Here is a 20,681-nt window from a genome sequence, read left to right on the forward strand (position 1 = left end):
CCCTATAGGAAATGCTTGAGAGCTTTGCAGATTGAAAAGAAAGGACAATAAACTGAAGCCACATGAAGAAATAAAGAGCCCCAGTGAGAATAATGACATGGGTAAATATAAATGCCAGTACTATTACATTTTGGTTTTTGACTCCACTTTTTACTTCTTAGAGGCTTTAAAAATGCACAAATTTCACGATAAATCAATGGTACTGACTTCATAATGTATAAATATTTAATTTGTGACAAGAATTACATAAATGTGACAGGAGAGGAAGAGTATAAGAATACAGTTTGTATATGCTATTGAAGTTAAGTTCGTATCAAATCAAACAAGATTGTTATAGATTTAGGATGTTACATTTATGCCCCATGGTAACTACAAAGAATGTGTAGTCTCCTTGAGTTAGAAATTAAAGTACAGGTTATCAGGGGTGGGGATCAGGGGAAACTGGGAGTTAATACACAATGGGTTTAGGGTTTATATTTGGGGATATGGGAAAGTTTTAATAATGGAAGGTAATGAAGATACTGCAATATTGTGAACATGATTAATTCCATTGAAATGGTATTCTTGGGAATGGTTATGATGGAAAAGTTTATATTGTGTATATATTACTGCAATTTTACAAAAGAGAGAGACTAAAGAGATTAAGACAATTAAATGCAACACATGATCCTGAATGGGATCTTGCAAGGGAGGAGAAAAGGCTCAAAGGGACACTATGAAAAAAATGGAATGCAGACATAGGCTTTATGCCAATGTTAAATTGCTTGAACTTGGTAACTGCATTAAAAGTAGTTACATAAGTGAATATCCTTGTTCTTAGGAAAATACACTTGGCAGTACACAAACGTGCAAGAAACATGATGTATACACTCAAGTGTTCAGAAAATGGAATGACAGATGGATGGATAGGATGATACATCAAATGCAGCAAGAAGATAAAATTGGTAGATTTGGGTACCTGGGGGCTAGAAGTGTGTTGGGGTTTTATGTGGGGGGGTTGTATTGGTTTTGTAACTGTCCTTTGGGTTTGAATGTATTTCAAAATTTAAAAATTAAAAAAAATTAAAAGGCTATTACAGGGTTTCCAGTTCTGGTTAAAATGGAACATGTAGAATCTACTTTGTCTTTCCCACTGGATGCTTCTAAAACCCTGGAACGGAATGCAGAGAGCAGCTATTTAGGGGCCATGAAACTAAATGGCAGCATGAGAATTGGGGAAGAAGACCAGAAATCAAAGTGTGACTTATCTGAAGTTGAGTTTCCTGGTTTTTAATTTTTCCCTCTGTAGCTCCTGGCTGGAATGCAAAAGAAGACTGAATCCCAGAACTATGCACCACATGAAGAAAGAACTCCAAAAGAATTCCTCTCTGGTCTGAGGAAAGGGAACGGAAACACTTACAGGTCAGGGAGGGTGGAGAAAATGCCCTGTGGGGTTGTTTTTTTAAATCTTTCTTGGCCTTCTCCTCAGGCAAGTCCCAGCCCCCAAACTGCAATCCTGTGAAGGTAGCAGTGGGCAGTGGCCATTGAGGCATCTTAAACTCTGAGGGACAGGGATCCTTCTCTCTGACAAGAGGAGGTAGGGTTCAAAGAGTGTTTCTCTCTTTCTATCCTCCCTACACTGGGCCCTAGAGACAGACCCCGTCGTGAGTCAGAGGGGAGACTAAAACTCCAGATTTCTAGCCAAAGGACAGAGAAGGGGGGCCTCTGGAAACCGGAGGATGAGAAGATCATGGAGAGAAGGGAGATGCAAAAAGGGAATTTGCGGATCATCCTAAAGCTGTGCATGTATGGAACTGACCGTAAATGACAAACCAAAGGTTCCGAGACCTGAACTACAGGGCAGACCACTGCCTGGGTCTCAGACTGGCTCTTGGAAGGAGTTTACACAGCAGAGACCCAAACAGCACTGCAGAGGTTCTGACAATTCAACATACATATGAACCACAGTAAGCAGAAGGTAGGTCAAAAGTTGCAGCCTGAACCTACCCAGGATGATTTCCTGCAAAAACTAAAGCATCTACATCCCCTATGAGATTTAAGCAATACCTAGAGTCTTATCACATCATATTCTTAGTATATAGAATACAATTCAAAATTACTTGGCATATAAAGAACTAGGAAAATCTGACTGATTCTTAAAGGAAAAAAATAAGCAAAATGAAAATGTAAAATTGATCAGAGGGATGTATACACAACCATGTGATGATACCGTGAGTCAGTAACTGTATACTTCGGATAGTTTGTATATTAAGTGAATACATCTCAATAAAATTGCATTAAAAAATAATAAGTCAAGAGAAAGCACTCTTGAGATGGACTGTTGAAATTAACAAAGACTTTACAGTAGTAAAGCCAAATGGAAAGACAGAAAGTTTTTATAATCAAATGGAAATTTTGGAATTAAAAAATATACTGAAATTTTAAAACTTCATTGGATGGGGTCAATAGCAGATTGGAGATGATAGTGGAAAGAGTCAATAAACTAAAGATAAATCAAAGGAGATTACCTAATCTAAACAACAGAGAGAAAGAAGAATATGGGGGGGGGGGGAATGAACAGAGCTTTAGAGAGCTGTGGAACAATATTAAAAAGTTGAACATTCATGTCATCAGAGTCTCAGTAGGAGAAGAGAACAAGGGTTATACTGAAAATAATATTTGAAGAAATAGTGGCTGAACACTTCTCAAATTTAGTGAAAGACATAAATTTACAATCAGGAAACTCAGCAATCTTTAAACTAAATAAAGTCAAAGAAATCCATGCCTAAAGCATAATCAAACTGCTGAAAACCAAAGACAAACAAAAAAAACTTCAAAAGCAGCTAGCTTAAAGAGTACATATTACCTATATAGGAATGATTCAAATAACTTCATGGAGGACAGAAGGTAGGGAACAACATTTTTAGTGAGCTGGGAAAAAAAAAAAAAGATTGTCAATCCAGAATTATATATCCAGTAAACAGATCCTTTAGAAATGAAGGTGAAAAAAGGTATTTTCAAATAAGCAGACATGCTCTAGAAGAAATACTAATGGAACACTTCAGACAGAGGGAAATTACTGTAGTGGGAAATTCAGAAGTTCAGGAAAGAAGGGAGAGCAGCAGAAATGTCAACATCTAAATACAATCAGCCATTTTTTCTCCTTGAAATGTGGATGCTGATGAAACCAAAGGAATAATACTATCTGGTGAGATTTTCAATGTAGACATATGACAACTACAACTTAAAAGGAGGATGATAAAGGGATCTACATGGTAGTAGTTTCCACATTCCACTTGAAGTGGTAAAAATTCATTCTAAGTAGTATTATAGTATTCTAGTATTCTAGTATTATAACACTAAATTTGAGTATCATAATTGGACAAATAGAGAATGGACAGTGAAAAGACAAGCCATAGACTAAAAGAACATATTTTTAAACCATGTTTGACCAAAAAAAAAAAACTTGCACTGAAAGCATATACCCTCGAAACTCACCAGTAAGAAAACAAACAACACAATTTAAAAAATGGGTTACAAGACAAAAACAGTGAACCTGAAGTTAAACCATGAGCTACAGTTAATAGTACAATCATAAAAATGTGCTTTCATCTACTGGAACAAATATACCACACCAATGCAAGGTGTTAATAATAGAGTGGTCTATGAGAATCCTGTATCGTAAGCCTGATTGTTCTGTAAACTGATAACTTCTCTAACAGAAAAGGAAAAAAATTAAAAGGAAGTTAATACATTAAAAACAACAAAAAAATGGGCAAAGAATTTCAACAGATACTTCACCAGAGAAGATAATATGGTTAGCAAATAAGCACATTGAAAAAGGTGCTCAGCATCATTAACTGACAAGGAAATACAAATTAAATCCACATTGATGTACCACTGCACACTACTAAATAGCTAAAAAAAATAAAGTATAATTAAAAAGCTGCTAATGAGGAGGCAGAGCAACTGGACACTCACACACTACACGTGAAGTGCAAAATAGTACAGCCACTCTGGAAAATGGCTTGGTAGATTCTTAAACAGTTAAACAGACTCTTACCATTTGACCTAGCAATTCCACTCTCAACATTTATCCTAGAAAATAAAAATGTATGTCTATTTGAAAACCTACTCCCAAATGTTTATGGCAGCTTTGTTCATAATTGTCAAAGGCTGGAACCACCCAAATGGCCTTCAGTGGTGAATGGATGAACAAAGAGTGGTACACTTACACACGAACCCAAATTCATCCATAGTCAGGATGAACTATGGATTCAAAAACAGGATGAATCCCACAGGCACTAGGCTGAGCAGAAGAATCAAATCTCTGTGTAAAATACTCCATGGTTCCATTTATAAGATGTTCTCAGAAGGACAATAGTGTTGGTGTCATGATAGAGAATAGATCAGCAGACGCTGACAGGTGGGGGGTGGAGTGCTGGGGTGGAGAACGAGACAATAAAAGTAGAGCATAACAGGGAATTGGCGGCTGACTGGACAGTCCTGCACCCTGAGTGTTCTGTTGAGTACACCAAATCTACAAATGTATTAAAACTCATGGAACCACACACCAAAACGTCATAGAGGTTATTGTGGTGACGAATGCACACTATGTGATGATACTGTGAGCCTCTGATTGTACACTCTGGATGGATTATATTGTGCATGAATATTTCTCAATAAAACTGATTAAATTTAAAAAAGCCATAAAGGTTAATTTTACAGTCTGCAAAATTTAAAAAATTTAATTGCCAAAAAAAAATTAAAACAGAATTACTTTGTAGGATTAGATATAAGCCAGATAATAGAGAATATAAAAAATTTGTAAAAGGAAAATTTTCAGAACTTCATTTTATCATGGCATTTGTTAATGAGCAAAGAATACTGGAACAAGTTGATTTGAAAACTTTTATTAGAAGAACTACAGAAAAGAATTTCTAGTATTTGGAAACATTTTCAACTTATAAGTAAATATTACCTGGTCAAATGAGACCGACTAACACAGAACTTTCCTAAGAAAAATATTTCCCCATCAATTTTTTTTTTTTGCAAGGGTTGAAAGTTTATTGAAGCAATATAGGTAAAACATAATTTATAAATGCGCCCTAAGGGACAACAATGAAACACATTCAACCATCCTCAGACTAATGAGCAGTTCAGGGAAATGAGTTCCCCTGAACAGTGAAAGACTGGCCTCATGTTTTCCAATGCTTTTTTTTTTCCCCTGAGAAATCTTCACACATGTACAGTCCATCCACAGAATACAATCAATCGATGGCTTACAATATCATCACATAGTTGTGTATTCATCACCATTATCATTTTTAGAATATTGCATCACTTGAAAAAAGAAACAAAAGAGAAAATACTCATACATCCCACCTTCCTCACCCCTTCCTTTCATTGACCACTAGTATTTCAATCAACCCAATTTTTAACCCTTTATCCCCCACATCATTTATTTATTTTTTAATCCTTATTTTTCACTCATCTGTCCATACCCTGGATAAAGGGAGTGCCAGCCACAAGATTTTCACACAATCATATTGTAAAAGGTACAGAATTATAAAATCATCTTCCAGAATCAAGGCTACTGGAACCCAGCTCAGCAGTTTCAGGTACTTCCTTCCAGCTACTCCAGTACACCATCAACTAAAAAGGAATATCTATATAATGCATAAGAATAACCTCCGAGATAACCTCTCAACTCTGAAATCTCTCAACCACTGAAACTTTATTTTGTCCCACCTCTCTCTTCCCTCTTTTGTTCAAGAAGGTGTTCGCAATCCCTTGATGCCAGGTCCTGGTTCATCCCGGAAGTCATGTTCCACATTGCCAAGGAGATCACCTCTGGGAGTTATGTCCCATGAAGGGGGTTGGGCGGTGAGTTTACCTGCTGAGTTTGCTTAGAGAGAGTGAGGCCAAATCTGAACAACAAAAGAGGTTCTCTGGGTGTGACGTTTAGGCATAATTATAAATAGGCTTAGCTTCTCCTTTGCAGGAATAAGTTTCATAGGGGCAAAGCCACAACACTCAAAATATATACTACCAATGACATCACCTGCCCCCAAAGCTGACACGTGTGGGAGGGCCAAGCTGCGCCACCTCCCTGTGGCACCGAGCAGGGACTGGGCCACACACGAGGCACCCCAGGCTGTGTGCTGACTTTCAACCCATCAAGAACATTCTCTGTTGAAGAGTTCTTTCAGTGAAAGTAATCCCTGTGTGAAGACCTCTGTGATATGCTATTTCCCAGCAAATGCTCTGTAATTAGGCTTTCTCTGCCAGAATTAACCAAACCAACTTGAACTACAAATTATAAAACTTGGCCTCAAGGGTTGTAAATTTTCACTAATTCAGACTCAATTTACATCAACTAGCACTTAAATATTTTTGTAATTGTCTGCTGGGGCAGTGGCACAGTTTGCAAAGGACCAAAGGGCCTTCAGACCCATCCTGGTTTCCTTTCCTCCATGTCATTTGCCCGTTTGGTCAACTGACTAGATGCACAGCAGGACCCATGGGCTCCCTCTTTCTAACCTGGAACAGATCTCCAAACATCTCTAAACCAACAAGTAAAAGAAGCCAGTGGGTCCCAGGCAAGATGAATAGGAGAAAAGAAACAGCTAGGACCTCCCAGGCCACCAGCTGCAAATGAAAGCTGGTGGGTTGAATGGTGCACCCCAACACACATATCCCTAATGTTAACCTGTGCCCTTCTGGGTATGAACCGTTCATAAACTGGACCTCTTGAAGATTGTTATTTTTTAGTTACGGTGTAGCCCAAGTCAATGAGGGTTGGTCTTAATCCACATTACCAGAGGTTTTATAAAAAAGAAGCCAGAAACAAGTCAGAGGAGGCCACAAGAAGCAGTAGGAAGTCAGGAGAAACCAGAAGAGCAGAATCAAGGAGAGAGAGTGCGGTATGATGGAGAGCAGATGTAGTTCAAGAAACTCCCAGTATCGTGGTGAGCTACTGCCAGAACGCCACAGGTTTCTAGGAGAACGCAGAGCCTCACTGATGCCTTGATTTTGGACCTCTAGCCTCTGAAACCACAAGCTAATAAAGTCCTGTTAAGCCAAACACTTCATGGTACTTGCTTGGCAACTTGGGAAACTGAGACAACAGCCAATCTCTCACTAATCCCTGACAAAGAAATCCAAGGAACCAAGAAATGCAGGTGAGTTGAAGTAGGGGTAAGGAAGGAAATAGAAAATAAGCATTCTAAAAAAAAAAGAAGAAGAAACCAAGGGAAACTGTGAGCCATTTGTGGGAAAGTCCACTTGCTCGCATTCATTTCTCCAGCACTAACAGACTCGCAAAGGCCTGGACCGCGGAACGCACTGTGTGTCGTTTAATCCACAGCAAGGAGGCTGGTGAGAGCATAGCTCCTGGCATGAAGACTTGGGTAAACTGTGATAAGCAGGGAAAAGCGTCAAGAGCCAAAAGAGCATTCGATTAGGAAACATACATTCATGTTGCTACAGAAAACCGGCTAAAAGCAAAAACTAAAGATGGATGCTAGGCAAAAGAAAATACCTCCCCTCTTGCTTTAGGAGAGCGGGGAAAACCAGCATTGGGAGGAAAAAAGCGCATAAACCTGGTTTCTAAAACCAGGTTTTAGAAAACCCTGAAAATGCTCTTGTGCTACCGAGCCACTTATTAACCCTCCAATTTAAACAGAGCAGCTAACAGGTGCCCGCAGGGAGAGAGAGTGTCACGTGTGAACTTCCTTCAGCTGCCTGGGCTGCCAGCCTATGCCAGGGTCTCCAGGAGACTGTCTTCAAACGCTTTTTAGCCAGAAAAGCTGCAACAATGAGTTCATTTATATTGACAGAACTACTTGATATTTCTAAAATATAAATGTGTTTCACTAGCACAACTTCGGCGTTCTAGATTTAGGCTTCAAAACTAAGGGCTTGAAACAAATCTGAATGAATAGACCACTTTGGAATTACTTTTAAGATAATGTTGACTACGGCACTCATTTCTCACGGTCCAGGGCTCTTACGGGGTGGTACCTCTCCTTTCATTTAGGGTGAGCTCAGCTGGGGCAATGAAACTCATACTTCAATCAAAAGCTGCAAAAAGGCAGGGACCAAACCATCAGGCAGGAGTCCTCACCCACATTTTCAAAACTTCGCAAAGCATTAAGTAGGGCGTATGGAGAAAACTGAATTCTTCCGTCTCCAATGACAACTGTACTAAAATATCAGAGCAACACATGTAAACATTACATCACAGCAAACAGTTCAAGGATTGATATAAGTTTTGTCCGTGTACCGAACAGCTGGTCCACAGGCGGGGTGCTGCCGCCTGGGCGCCCCTGGGAGGGCCACACAGCAAGGAAGGGATGCGGCAGAGACCCAAACAGTTATAACCCCAAAGCTTGGATTCCTTGCTAATGTGAAATGAGCCCCAAATAAACTGAGATGAATTATGAGAAAAGATTTTAAAAATAATGTATAGAGCACGGCAGAAATGTTGGTGTGGAGTCAGTACGTCAGATTCGGAGGCGTTCCGTATCTAATGGACAAATCAAAAAGTCTCCTTTGATAAAAATACCCTTTGGGAGCATCTCGACTAAGGAAGCAACGGCCCTAGACCCGCAGCGTCGCGCACGCAGCCCGCAGGGGCGTGGGCAAAGAGGCGCGGGGTCAGGCCCTTCGAGACCCCAGTCGCCGCCGCCGCCACGACCCCCGCGTGGGCGGTGTATCGCAACCCCTACTTGAACCTGAAAGTATATTCCATCCTTCCCCCTCAGGTATGTCTTCCCCGAAGCGGGAGGGAGTTTCCTAACAAGCCACTTCTGCACAACCGCTCTCTTCACTAGTCTGCTGTGCTTGGGCTTATCTAGGCGACGAGGTTTCCCTTTAGGGGCGATCGGGTACACGGCTGCGCGGGCCTTGCTCTGGCGAGAGACTCCACGCGGCGCCAAGGGCACGGCCGGACGAGATAAAAAGGACGCGCCACCACCGGCCCGGGCACTAAAATGGAGGCCGGACGCAACGCGACGCCGCCCGGCTAAGATGGAGGTAGGAGGCGCCGCACGCCAGGCCCGGACGCCAAGATGGAGGCCGGACGCGCCGCCGCCCGGACGCGCCGCCGCCCCGACGCGCCGCCGCCACCGCCCCTCCCCCGGCCCTCCCCTCCCCCCGCCGTAACGTCCTGACGCTCCGCAGGGACCCCTGACTGGACGACGGCGCGTGAGCGGAGCGAGAGGCCTCGCTGCGGGGGGGGTGGGGGACGGGCGGCCGCCGGCCCCGCCGCGGGCGCCGCTTACCTGGGGCCGCGGCCCGGCTTTCTCGGGCACCCGGCGCCGGCAGCAACGAGCGGGCGGCGGCGGCGCGGCTGGCGAAGGCGGCGGCCGCTGGCTTCGCTCCTTGTTGGGGATTCGGCGGCGGCGGCGGCGGCGGAGGCCCGGGCGCGCGCTTCCTGGTGACGCAGGCGAAGGGGCGCGCACGCACGGGCTGGGGCGGGCCTGGTGACTTATCTTGCGCTCGGCGGGGAGGCGGGCGGCCCTGTGAAATAATGCCTGACGGGGCTCGGCGCGCGTGCGCGGAAGCCGAGATCTGGCTGGCCGCGGGGTTCGTGGCGTCCTGCTCGGGCCCGGGTTTCCCTCTCCGAGAGTGGGCTGGTGCCCCGCCGGGTCATCTCGTTCTCCGCTCAAGGGCTGAACCTGGAAACTCTTTGCAGCGGAATCGAGAGAATCCACGAGAAGGCAGACCCCGCGTGTGCAGCGCCCACCCCATGTGTCCCGGGCCCGCTGGACGGCACAGGCGCTCGGACACCTCCGGCAAGAGCCCTGCGGCCAGGCGGCTCTGAACTCCCCGGCCCGCTTCAGCAAAGCCTTGCAGGGTGAGAGGCTCGTCTGACCAGCAGTTCTTCCGCTCAGCACCTGTTTTAAGGTAAAAGTAGGAGATGCCGAGAAGATGTGCCTACATCGCAGTTATTTATAATAGCAAGATAATGGAAGGCCTTCAGTGTTGAAGGAGTTAACTTGCGTGCATGTGTGAAGAAAACTCACGTTGGAGAAGGTGTAGGGCTTTTAGGGGTGGAGGACAATGCACAGGAAAAAATGCTGTGATAAAACCAGATATGGGTCTACATGCGATTTATTTCAACTGTGTTGGGAAATCTTTAAAAAGGGCTTTGCACGTTGTAAATTCAGAATTAACTGTCATACAGTATTAGAAATACTGGTCCTCGGTTACACTGTCCAGTATGGTGATGATTCAAATTTGAATTTAAAATTCTGTTCCTCACTAGTACTAGCTACAAAAACCACCCAGATGTGGAGCTAGGGACACTCTGAAAAATCATTTTTTTAAGAATGGTTAAAGTGCTGGAATATCAAGTTATTAGATTTTTCAGAACATGAGAAGGTCATTTTCTGAGTTTCTTTTACTTGAGAGCCAGGTATAAAACCAGTCTTGGCTGTCTGATTTGAGAGATACAGGGTGAGGCTCCAGTGTGGTCCTAAGTGGTACTTAACCTTTTCCCTGCTCAGTGCCTGAGCAGGTGTGAGAACAGGTCAGTGCACGCGTTGTTCCTTATTTTCCTCTGCCTTGGTTTCTCTATTTGCACAGCTGGCAAATTGTACCATAGAGTGACAGCTGTCCATTTTCAGAGCAGCATGGGCACTTTGCCCTCTCAAAACATGTTTGGTACATGGGGACCAAGAAGAGGCTGCATGCTGAGGGCTGAAGCGCACACCAATTTGTCTGGACAGACTGGAGCCCATCAGAAGTGGGCAACCCATGCCTGGGTCAGGCTTGAGTCCTGACCCCACACTACCACCCCAGGAGGAAGCCAACTAAGGACTGTTTCCCCAGAATGGGAAGCTTTCACATCAGTGATTTTACAATTAGAAACAGCTGCACTTTGACCGTTACTTAATAATGTAGAATAAACTCAAGCCAGTGATAGGAAAAGTAATTCTTTTTAAACATATTTAGTAACTGCAAAGGGAAAGAGTCACCTCATGGTGGAGACTCGTCAGGATCACAGCCAAAGATGGGTTGGCATCAGGAACCCTGTGTCACAAAGCTTAGAGGACACAGCATCGTTTCTGTGATGTTCTTGCCAAAAATTCATGAGAAAACAGACAAACCCAAATGTGAGACATGTGAAAAAATAAATGATCAATACCCGTAAGTATCACGGTCCTGAAAGAGAAGAAAAGATTGAAGGACTGTCTGAGATTGGGGGAAATTAAGGACACGTGACAACTAAATGCAGTGTAGGATCCAGGAACAAAAAAACGGGACATTGGTGGGAATTCTGGTGAAATTTCAATAAGGTTTGTAGTTAATAGTTGTGCTGGTGTTAGGTGTTAACAGCAGGGAGCTGAGCAGTGGCTGTGTGCAAACCTGCTGTAGTGGGCTGAGTGGAGGGCTCATGTCCCAGGACCCCACCCCTGTGATGTGACCTTATGTGGAAATGGTCTTTACAGCTATAGCTAAGAGTCCTGAGATGAGTTCATTGGGCCACCTCAGTGGTAACCCCAGATCCAGTGGCAAGTGTCCTTCTAAGGGACAGAAGAAGACACTCAGGGGAGGCTGGAGTGGGCCCACAGAAGCTGGACAGAGCAAGAAGGCACCTCCCCTGAAGCTTTTGGAGGGAGCACCTCAACTGGGGACATTTAGCCTTGCTTAAGTTACTTACGTAGTGACTTGCTTAAGTTACTTATGTGGGGTTTATTGCAGCCACCTTCAGAAACATGAACCCTCTGCTGTTTTTGCAACTATTCTGTAAGTCTAAAATTCATTCAAAATAAAAGTTGAAAGCATATATTTAATAAGGCACTGGAGTTTCCGCAGTGACTAAAATAGAAATCACTGGCCCCATGGAGGTGACATTCCTGTGGGAGGAAGCAGACAACTAAAGATAAACTAGCAATTAAGTCAGACGGGTGGCATGTGCCAGGGAGAAGGAGGGTGGGGTGTGTGTGGAGGAACAGGTTGGGGGCAGGGGGTAGTAAAGGCTTGACGGAGTGGCCCAGAAGGACTCATCAAAAAGGTGGCAGTTGAAGAAAGCCCAAAAGGAAGCAAGGGCTTAAGGTTGAGCCTGGAAATGCAGGTTCTGGCCCCATCTTGCCGCCTGCTCTCTGCGAGCCTTGATGGGGTGCTGGCCCCACCCTCCCCGTAGCAGGAGTCCCAGCCTGCAGCCCTCTGGGAGAGTGCTGGGCAGTTTGCATGGAGACCCCCAAAGTGACCAGACTCCTGGCTCAGGATTTAGGAATCCACCTCACCTGGGGTGTTTTGGGGCACAAGTAATAGAAAACTTGGACTCAAGCTTAAACTCAAAAAGATACTCCGCCGCCCTGCCCCCTAACAGGGAGCCCAGAGGCAGATGAATCCCTGGGGGCCAGACTGCAGACCCCAGCCGCAGCTGTCTCGGCTCTGCCTGTACCATGCTAGGGCCCATGCTCAGGCGTTCCTTGGATGGTGACACGATGGGCAGCTGCTCTAGGTGCCCCTTGGGATGCAGAGTTCTCCCCCAGAGTCCCCTCGTGGTGCGTGGGCCAGGTTCATTTCTAAACAAGTCCCCTCATACAGTGGACACTCGGCCCCAGGGACTGGGGACACCTTTGCTCCAGTCTCAGGGAGGAGGGTACTGGGGACGGGGCCGTGTCCCTGGGAAAACGACAAGGCTTATGTAGAGAGAGGCTCAGCCTTTACAAGAGCAAAAAGCTGGAAACAACATAAAGGTTCAGTGATGAGGGGCCAAGTAAGTAAATCCTAGTACAGCTGCTCTCGAAGTATGGCCCGTGGACCTTGAGAGCCCCAAGACCCCACCAGAGGGCCCCTGAAGTTAGACCTATTTTCTGCATCAAGCCGGAAACTGTCTCTGCCCTGTCTCTTGTCGAGGGTGGGCAGCTGCCCTGGGGGCGCAGAAGCCGGCACTTCAGCAGTAAAATGACCTTGAGGAAGCAGTCAAGTTAATTTTATTAAATTCTGACAATTAGTTGCCAGCTGAACTAGCCACTTTTTTCTTAGAACCCCCATTTTTACCTGAAAGAAAGATTGGACAAACTACAGTTTTTGACACTTGGATTTGGGCAGACATTTTGTCTAAGCATAAGTTTCCCTTTAAGGAAAGCAAGGGACAGCATTTATTACAAATGGTAAAATTCAAGCTTTCCAGCAAAAATTAGAATTCTGTCAGACATGCCTCAGTGTGCAAAGGATTCTGATGAGCTTGGCTGGTGACAAGTGTGGCTTCTTATTGTCTGATACCACACATCCACATTGGGAAGCTCTGTACAACTTATGAACTATTGTTTTCCAAATGAACAGCACGCATAAAAGATGCTAAATGCAAGATGAACCAATGAATTTTCATGTAACAAGGTGTGAAAAGTTCATTGATATGCTTTCAGATTCAGGTTGAAATCAATTTTTAAGAAACTACACCTCATCAAGCTTTCATTTAATATAACAGAAGAAGCTATTAAAGAGTTCTTCCTTTTCCAGTTCTGTGTGAGGCCAGATTTTTTCATTAAAATATTATATATGTTAATGTGTAATGAGTTTACTCCCATGAATTAATACTTTTTAATTTGTTTTGATTTCAAATTTAACTATCAGTCGATATAATCCATATAAACAAAGCTCCTTGGAGTCCTCCATAAAATGAGATTATTAAAGGGGTCCCTAGGACCAAAGTTTGGGAACTGCTGTTCCGGGATGTCCTAAGCACCGTGCTGGCATGGGGCCTCGCGCGCTGCGCTCTCTGCTTTCTGACTTCATCCTTTGCCGTGGTCAGTGAACTTGGACATTTTTAACCAGAAAAGAAACATAAAAGCTGATGTAATCACATAATACCTACTCTTTACCCTCCACGTGGACATTGTGAAGAATACAAAACATTTTAAAGTGCTTGGACAAATGGTAGACTGCAAGACTGGCACGTGCGCTCGGGGTGCTGGTTTCCCCCAGCGCTGCATCTAGGGCATGCTGCGCAAAGGGCCCTCAAGGGCTGCTGGAAGTGCGAGTAAATGGCAAATACTTTTAAGCCACCCCTCATGTCACACAGCAGCTGAGTGGCCACACGGTGCTCCTTCAGCAAGAAGAGACACGCGGGGGCTTGATGCTCGCCTCGCCACTGCACTGCACACCTGTGGCAGTTAGATTCACTTGTCAATTTGGCCAGGTGAAGGTGCCTAGTTATGTTCCTGTGGACATGAGCCAATGGTATGTGACCCTCTGTTGCCAAATAAATCTGCAGTCGGCTAGGAGGCGTGCCTACTGCAGTGAATGACGTTTGACTTAATTGGCTGGTGCTTAAATGAGAGAGCTCAATGTAAGCAGCCCAAGCAGCTTGGCATACCTCATCTCAGCACTCTCGGCTCAGCCCAGGCCTTTGGAGATGCAAAAAGGAATCACCCTGGGGAAAGTTGTTGGAACTCAGAGGCCTGGAGAGAAGGCCAGCAGAGATTACCCTGAGCCTTCCCACGTAAGAAAGAACCTCAGATGAAAGTTGCTTTTCCTCTGAAGAACTAATGAAATAAATCCCCTTTTATTAAAAGCCAATCCGTCTCTGGTGTGTTGCATTCCGGCAGCTAGGAAACTAGAACACCACCCCACATGGCTGCCTGGCCCTGCTCGTGCTTACCGGACACCCCTGGGGGCCCTCAGGGCACAGCTGCTGATGTGGCTCTAAAATATGTCACAGGTTCTTTGACACATAGGGGCCCCCTGCCCTGGGCACAGACTGCCCCTGTTAGGGCCCCCTCAGCCCCGGAACGCGGCAAGGACGCACGGGGCCAAGGGTGCACTGGGCTCCTGAATCCCTAACTGATAGCAGCTGTGGGATAATGTTTGTGGCTTTAAGACCCCGTGTTTTGGGGGGTTATTTGTGGCACAGCCACAGACAACTGACGCAGCTTCTGACTGGCTTCCCAGGAGTCTCACCTTTGTTTTCCTTGTTCCTGGAAAGGGGTACTAAGCCATAAAGGCGCCCCTCGGCCTGAGGTTAGAGGCCCCCAACGGTGACTGACAAGCCCCAGTTGGCACTCCATGCCTTACCAGGGGCCTCCTCAGGTTTCAGCAGCCCCACCGGCCCTGTCCTCGGGACGCCAGATCCGTGTGCGTTTTATGTGGTACGCACACGTGTGCTCCCCGCATGCGGGCTCTGCTGGGACTCCCACAGGTTTGCAGAGCCCCACCCACCTCTGAGTCCCTTCTCCCTTCTGCGTGGTCTCCCCTGCCCCCCCCCCCCCTCCGCTCCTGCACACCTCTCAGCACTTGCCCACCGTATGGTCTGGGTGCTTACCTGCCCACCTCTCCCTGGACAGGGAAGGAAGGCGGCCCAGCAGAGGCAAGGGAGCCTGGGGGAAGGAGTGCTAAATCTCGGCCCTGGGGGGACAGGCACTTTCCCAGGCCTGGCCTCGGACCTGGTGGATGGCCCCTGCCAAATGCGCCTTTTCCTGCTGGCCCTCTTCCTGCGGCTCCAGTCTCCATTCTGGGGTCAGAACTGCCCCAAGGGAGGCCCAGTTCCTCTGCAGCCATCCAGGAATGGCCAGCACATCCCAGTTCCCAGGCCCAGCAGCCCTGGGCCTCCGCCCCAACTTTTGCCCTCAGAGGCCGGTCCCAGTGCCACCTGACCCCCCATCTGGGTTTCCAGACAAAAGCAGCCTGCTGTTATCATTTTCACACTCATTCTTAAAATCACCATTGTCATTAGAACAACTCATGATCATGGTAATAAAAACAAGATTTATAACAAGCTTCCCTTAGGAGTTACACACCAAACACACTCAGTCCCGGGGCAGAGGCAGCGAGCGCACAGCCCGTCCCCTAACCCAGAGAGGGAGGACACACACATTTGGGCAGTTCCAACCACTTCTTAAACATACAGGTTTTTTCCTTTAATTGTTCATTTGAATTAATGTTTAAATTCACTACGTGGATTAGATGGCGTGCATGTGACTCCAGCCTCCCGCTGTCAGGACAAGTCGCTCCCCTTCCACACCCCTATGAGCCCCACAGCCCACGGGTGGGCACCGCTGGCACAGCCTGGTGCCTCGGCCCTCTGGAGGCTGACATGGTGGGGAGGAGACAGGCCGGGACCCTCCTTCCTCTAAGCCCGCTGTAGGGGATCCTGTGCTCACCACGCTCTCTGGCTGGGCCCTAGAAGACCACCAGCAGTTCCCTGGGGGTCTGTGTGTCGGGTAGTATCCGTGGCTCTGGGGATTGCAGCTTCTGAGGCACCAGCTCTGGGTCATGTGAGAACTTGTAGCCCGGCCCCTCTCACACTCTACACCCAGCAGACGGCCCACAGGGACCCTGCCCCCAGCACCTGGCCGTGGAGAAGGTGAGAATGTTGCAGTGGCACGAAGACAGGGTGCCCCATCCCCCCCAACCCTCGAAGGCCAACACTAGGGATCTGGGAGTCTCCCAGGCCAACGTTTGGGGGAAGGACCCAGGCCAGGGGTTCTTGGCAGAAGAGACCTAGTGCCAGGTCTCCAACCTCCAGTTGGTGGGCTTGAGCTGAGGACACCCCAGGATAGGTCCTGGAGTGGGGAGACTGGCTGGGGAATCCTGGCCCTCTCCTTCCCAACCTCTGCACCTGCAGGCATCTGGTTCACTGATCCCTAGCCCCTCCCTGTCTCCTCAGGGGGAACACACCTGGCCGGAGCATGTTCTGCCTGAGCAGGGGGTGGGGTGGGAGCCAACCCCTGAAGGTTTCCAAGCACAGGGGTCCTTCAGAGGTCACCTACAAGGCCCTGGGTTGGGGGGAGATGGGGGGAGACAGGCTTTCCTGGGCCAGGGGCCTGCACAGGCCTCACATCCCTCTAGACCAGGGTGACAGCACATGTGTCCCTGGGGGGCGTGCCCACTTCCCCACAAACTTGGCCATCCACACCCTGCCGTTCCCCCACGATGGCTGCAAGCTACAGGGCAGGTGGTCTCCGAGGACGCTTGGGTCTCTGCCCACCCCATCACGGAACGTCCACATTAAATGGGGTCTCAGCTGCCAGAGGTTCTGCAGCACACACTGGCTGTGGGGCTGGCAGTGACCTCGCCACCACCAGACCTGCACCTCCCGACAGAAGACAGCAGGCGCTGTGGCCCTTGTTTCCGGCGACCACGGAGCCGGCACCAACAGTCCAGCCAAGGCTGGATTTATTCAGGTCGCACCCACATCCACTTAAGGGGTCTAGGAGGGGGCCCAGGCCACCCTTGGCCGGGGCTTCTCCACCGGGAGCCTGCAGCCAGAGAGCTGGCCTCCAAGGCAGGGCAAGGCAGTAGGCGGGGCGTGGGGAGAAGCGGGAGCCAGGAGCTGCTGGGGAGAGCTGGGGAGGGCGGGGCAGAACAAAAGGTGCATCTAGACAAAGTTGAACAAAACAAAACCAAAACCGGAGTTTGCTCCTGTCTGTCGCAGGGTCCGGCGGCGGCGAGCTGCGGGGACAAGCTCTAGCCAGACACCTCCTCCCGCTGCTCCTTGTTCCTGCGCACCTCGGCAGCATGCAGCTCCTGCCGGGAGAGAGGCGGTGGGCGGGGCCTGAGCTGATCCCCCAGCCCGGTGGCGCCGAGAGCAGGGGGTGCCCGAAGCACCGGCCCAAGACCGCGCCCCGCGACCACTTAAGCCAGAGGGCGGCGGCCGCGGCCCTCATTGGGGCAAGGCTTACGCCACCACCCGGGCACAGGCCCGGGGTGGCTACCCCCCGCCACCCCGTCCCAGGACGCGCCTCGTCCAGCCCCGCAAAGGTCGCGAACTCGCTCCTTTTTTATTGCCCGGGCCCCAGCCGTGCCTCCCCTGCCACGAGTGGGGACGGCAAGGTAGAGGCCCGCGCCTGAGCCCTGCTGGGCCCTCACCTTCTCGCGCAGCCGCTCGCGCAGCGCCGCCAGGTGCGCCTCGCGGATCTCCTTGCTGAGCTCCATCTTGTGATTGAGCTTCTCCTCCGCCAGGCGGCTGAAGTTGTTGTTCTCCTCCAGCGCCTTGTGCAGTACCTCGCGCTCGTGCTCGCGCCGCTCAGCCAGCTGCTTCAGCACCTGCGCTTCCTGCGTCTGCGCGGGCGACTGCGGTCAGCTCCACACGCCGGGCTTCGCCCCACCACGGCCGGGCCCCGCCTTCACGCCGGGACCCGCCCTCCCCACGTCCAGGGCTCGCGCTGCCCGGGCAACCCTTCTGCCTACCCCGCGCTGCACCGGCCGCGCAAGTCCCCACCTGTCCCTGAGCTGACCTGGCGTCGGGGCAAGGCAGGGAGAAGGGGCACCGCGCGTTTGCAGCAGGGGACCCACCTGCCCTTCGCTCTGTTCCCGAGTAAATACCGAAGCCATTACCCAGTGCACCCTGCCTATTCCTGCCCAGGTGCCCTGGCCTCTGCCCAGCCTAGGCCTACCTCCCCTGTCCCCTGGACGCATTCCTCAAGGAGCTTGGGTCTACACTGATCTGCTTCCTCAAGGGTGGCCACCACGTCACAGTTTGCATGTGGACTGGGAGACCCCTCAGTCCAGGCAAACCAGAGCTTCCGCTGCTCATCCTGCACTGTCCTTATTCTGCAGAACTGCCCCACTGCCCTCTAGGCTGAGAGTACCCCCTGCAGGGCCGTGCCCTGTCTGCCCCTCCTGGGCCGTCAGCTGCCCACCCGGCTGAGCACGTCAGGTTCTGAGCACCCAGTTAAAGTGTGAGCAGTGGGTCCCCAGGGCTACGGGTGAGGGGCCAAGTGGCCAGCATGGGGTGCAGGCCTGGTAACCCTGGGAGGGGAGCAGGGAAACAACACGAAGTGGCCGGTAGTTAGCCTCCTTGCTCGACCCACAGCAGCGCTGGCAGAGAACGCTGCCAGGCCTGCTCCTGGGCATCACCAGAACTTGCTGGGTGCCCTTTGGGCAGGGCAGGCTCACCCCGAAATGGCACCTCAAGCTTCCACCCCTTTCTGTGTGTGTGAGGCGAGGGGCAGGAGGGGTCTGGAGCCAGGTGCCCCAGAGGTAACCCACTAAGCTCCCCCTCATGGAGTCAGCCGAGGAGGTCCTCCATCCCTCCCTCCCTCTCTTCCTGCTCACTTCTCAGCTCACAGGAGATTGCCAACCCAACCTTGTTCACCAGGGTCCCCTCTAGAGCACCTCAGGGCCCCTCCAGTCACCCAGGGCTCCTCCAGAGCACCCCAGGGCCCCTCCAGGCAACCAAGAGCCCCTCAAGAGCACCCCAGGGCCCCTACAGGCACCCCAGGGTCTCCTTCCAGCTGCTGCTACCTCGGGATACTTCCTCCTCTCTGACCCATACCCATCTCTTGGAGTGGAGGGAAGTCCAAGGAAGCTTGAGCCCTTCCCCACCATAGGCAGAAGCCCTGAGAAGCAAGAACCTGAAACCTGCACTTTGGGGACCTTGTCTGTGCCAGGAGCACCCCCTCCTCACGGACCAGGGTAGAGGCCCCTTACCTTCCTCCGCTCCTGAGCTGCCTCCAGCCGCCTCTGCAGCTCCTCCAGGGAGACGTCCTTCTTCTTGGGGGGAGAGGAGAGCACTGGACTCTCTGGGGATAGGTCCGAAGGAGACTTGAGGATGACCTCGAAGCTCTGGCCAGAGGCACGCTTGTCCAGCTGCTTCACCTCCATATCTGTGGGGCAGAACAAGATGGCTGCATCAGTGGCGCTGGGCTGGGAGAGTGGGACAGGCTGAGGGTACATCCCCAGAGCAAGCCAAATCCAAGACCAGGACAGGGTGCTTCCCCCATGCTGGGCTCTCCAGGTTGGAGCCATTGGCCCCAAGGGCTTTCAGGCAGCCAGACCAGGAGGTTTTGGAGAGACCACAGCGGGTTGGGGAGCAGAAGTTGGATGGGGTGAAGCCCCCACAGGGGCACGGGCCGGGGGACACTCACCCCCATACTGGTAGATGGTGCTGGGGTGCGGCTGCGAGTAGAAGCAGGAGCAGATCAGGGAGAGCACAGAAAGCTCCTTCATCTTCTCCTTGTAGGCTGTGGGCATGAGGCTGAGGGTGAGGGTGAGGCCACACGTGGGCTTGGGTCTGTCTGCTGCGCCATCTCTTCTCCGCTCCATTCTGTGTGTCTCTCTGTGAGACTGCCTTTTGCTTCTTTTTGTGCACCTGTGACTCTGGCTCTAGTCTGTTCTCTCATGCTCCTCCTGCTTGCTTACTCTCTCTCGCAGACCATTTGACTCTTGAGTTTCCCTGGCTGTGCCTCTGGGTTTCCATCTCTTAACTCCTGTCTCTGTCTCTGTCTCTATGTCTCTCTCTCTCCCCCCCCCCCACCGCCCCCCACCCTTTCTCTCTCTCAGCCTTTATCTATCTCACTCTTCTGCATTGTCATGTGTATCTCTCTTTTGTTCTCTCTTCATGTCTCTGTCTCTTTTGGTCTCTGTCCATCCCTCTGTGTCTTTCTGTCTCCATCACTCTATCTCTTTGTATCTTTCTAGGTCTGGGAGTGCCCTCCTGATTCTCTTTCCATTCCTCCCTTTCTCTCCGCATGGCTCTCTCTGTGGCTCTCTGTCCCTGTGTGGCTTTCTGACTGTCAGCGCCCTCTCCTCCTGCTCCTTTCCGCATCCCTCGCACTTGCGGACACTCACCCACATGGGGGGACAAGATTAAATAAACTCATGGCTAGGACCAGCACGGGCAGGAGGCCGCTGACGTCACTCTCTGTGGGCACTGCTTTCTTGGCCCCTCGGCTGACACTTGCTGCCCATTTGGGGCTGGGCTCGGCCACAGATGCTATGAATGGCTTAAGGGGAAGGAG

The 20,681-nt window shown here is 49.6% G+C and overlaps 2 protein-coding genes and 1 long non-coding RNA gene across 5 annotated transcripts in view; 1 reads left to right on the forward strand and 2 right to left on the reverse strand.

Annotated features, from left to right (window-relative positions):
- GMEB2 (glucocorticoid modulatory element binding protein 2) overlaps nt 1-9,363 on the reverse strand; it is a 49,774-nt gene extending 40,411 nt beyond the window's left edge. The window contains exon 1 of one of the 2 annotated variants that reach the window (XM_077117469.1): nt 9,267-9,363. The gene's annotated coding sequence lies outside the window, so the exon portion shown is untranslated. Of the gene's footprint in view, nt 1-8,111; nt 9,053-9,266 lie in introns of those variants that run through there. The other variant, XM_077117473.1, reaches the window with a different exon arrangement.
- Nucleotides 8,271-11,776, forward strand: LOC143647648 (uncharacterized). Of its 2 annotated transcripts, XR_013158176.1 has the most exons (4): nt 8,271-8,747; nt 8,841-9,018; nt 9,680-9,891; nt 10,573-11,776. It is a non-coding gene; the product is annotated as an uncharacterized LOC143647648 (long non-coding RNA). The 2 variants fall into 2 exon arrangements; XR_013158175.1 differs by having other exon boundaries at nt 9,680-11,776.
- A 4,037-nt stretch (nt 11,777-15,813) lies between these two features.
- STMN3 (stathmin 3) lies at nt 15,814-20,175 on the reverse strand. Its single transcript, XM_077117506.1, has 4 exons — nt 19,809-20,175; nt 19,372-19,547; nt 17,809-18,000; nt 15,814-17,466 (listed from the first exon to the last, which is right to left on the reverse strand). Exons 1-4 carry the CDS (start codon nt 19,984-19,986, stop codon nt 17,407-17,409), a joined length of 606 nt encoding a protein of 201 aa, XP_076973621.1. The 5' UTR covers nt 19,987-20,175; the 3' UTR covers nt 15,814-17,406.
- Nucleotides 20,176-20,681: the final 506 nt, after the last annotated feature.

The sequence above is a fragment of the Tamandua tetradactyla genome, chromosome 1 (genome assembly GCF_023851605.1).
Source record: "Tamandua tetradactyla isolate mTamTet1 chromosome 1, mTamTet1.pri, whole genome shotgun sequence".
Classification (NCBI taxonomy): Eukaryota; Metazoa; Chordata; class Mammalia; order Pilosa; family Myrmecophagidae; genus Tamandua; species Tamandua tetradactyla.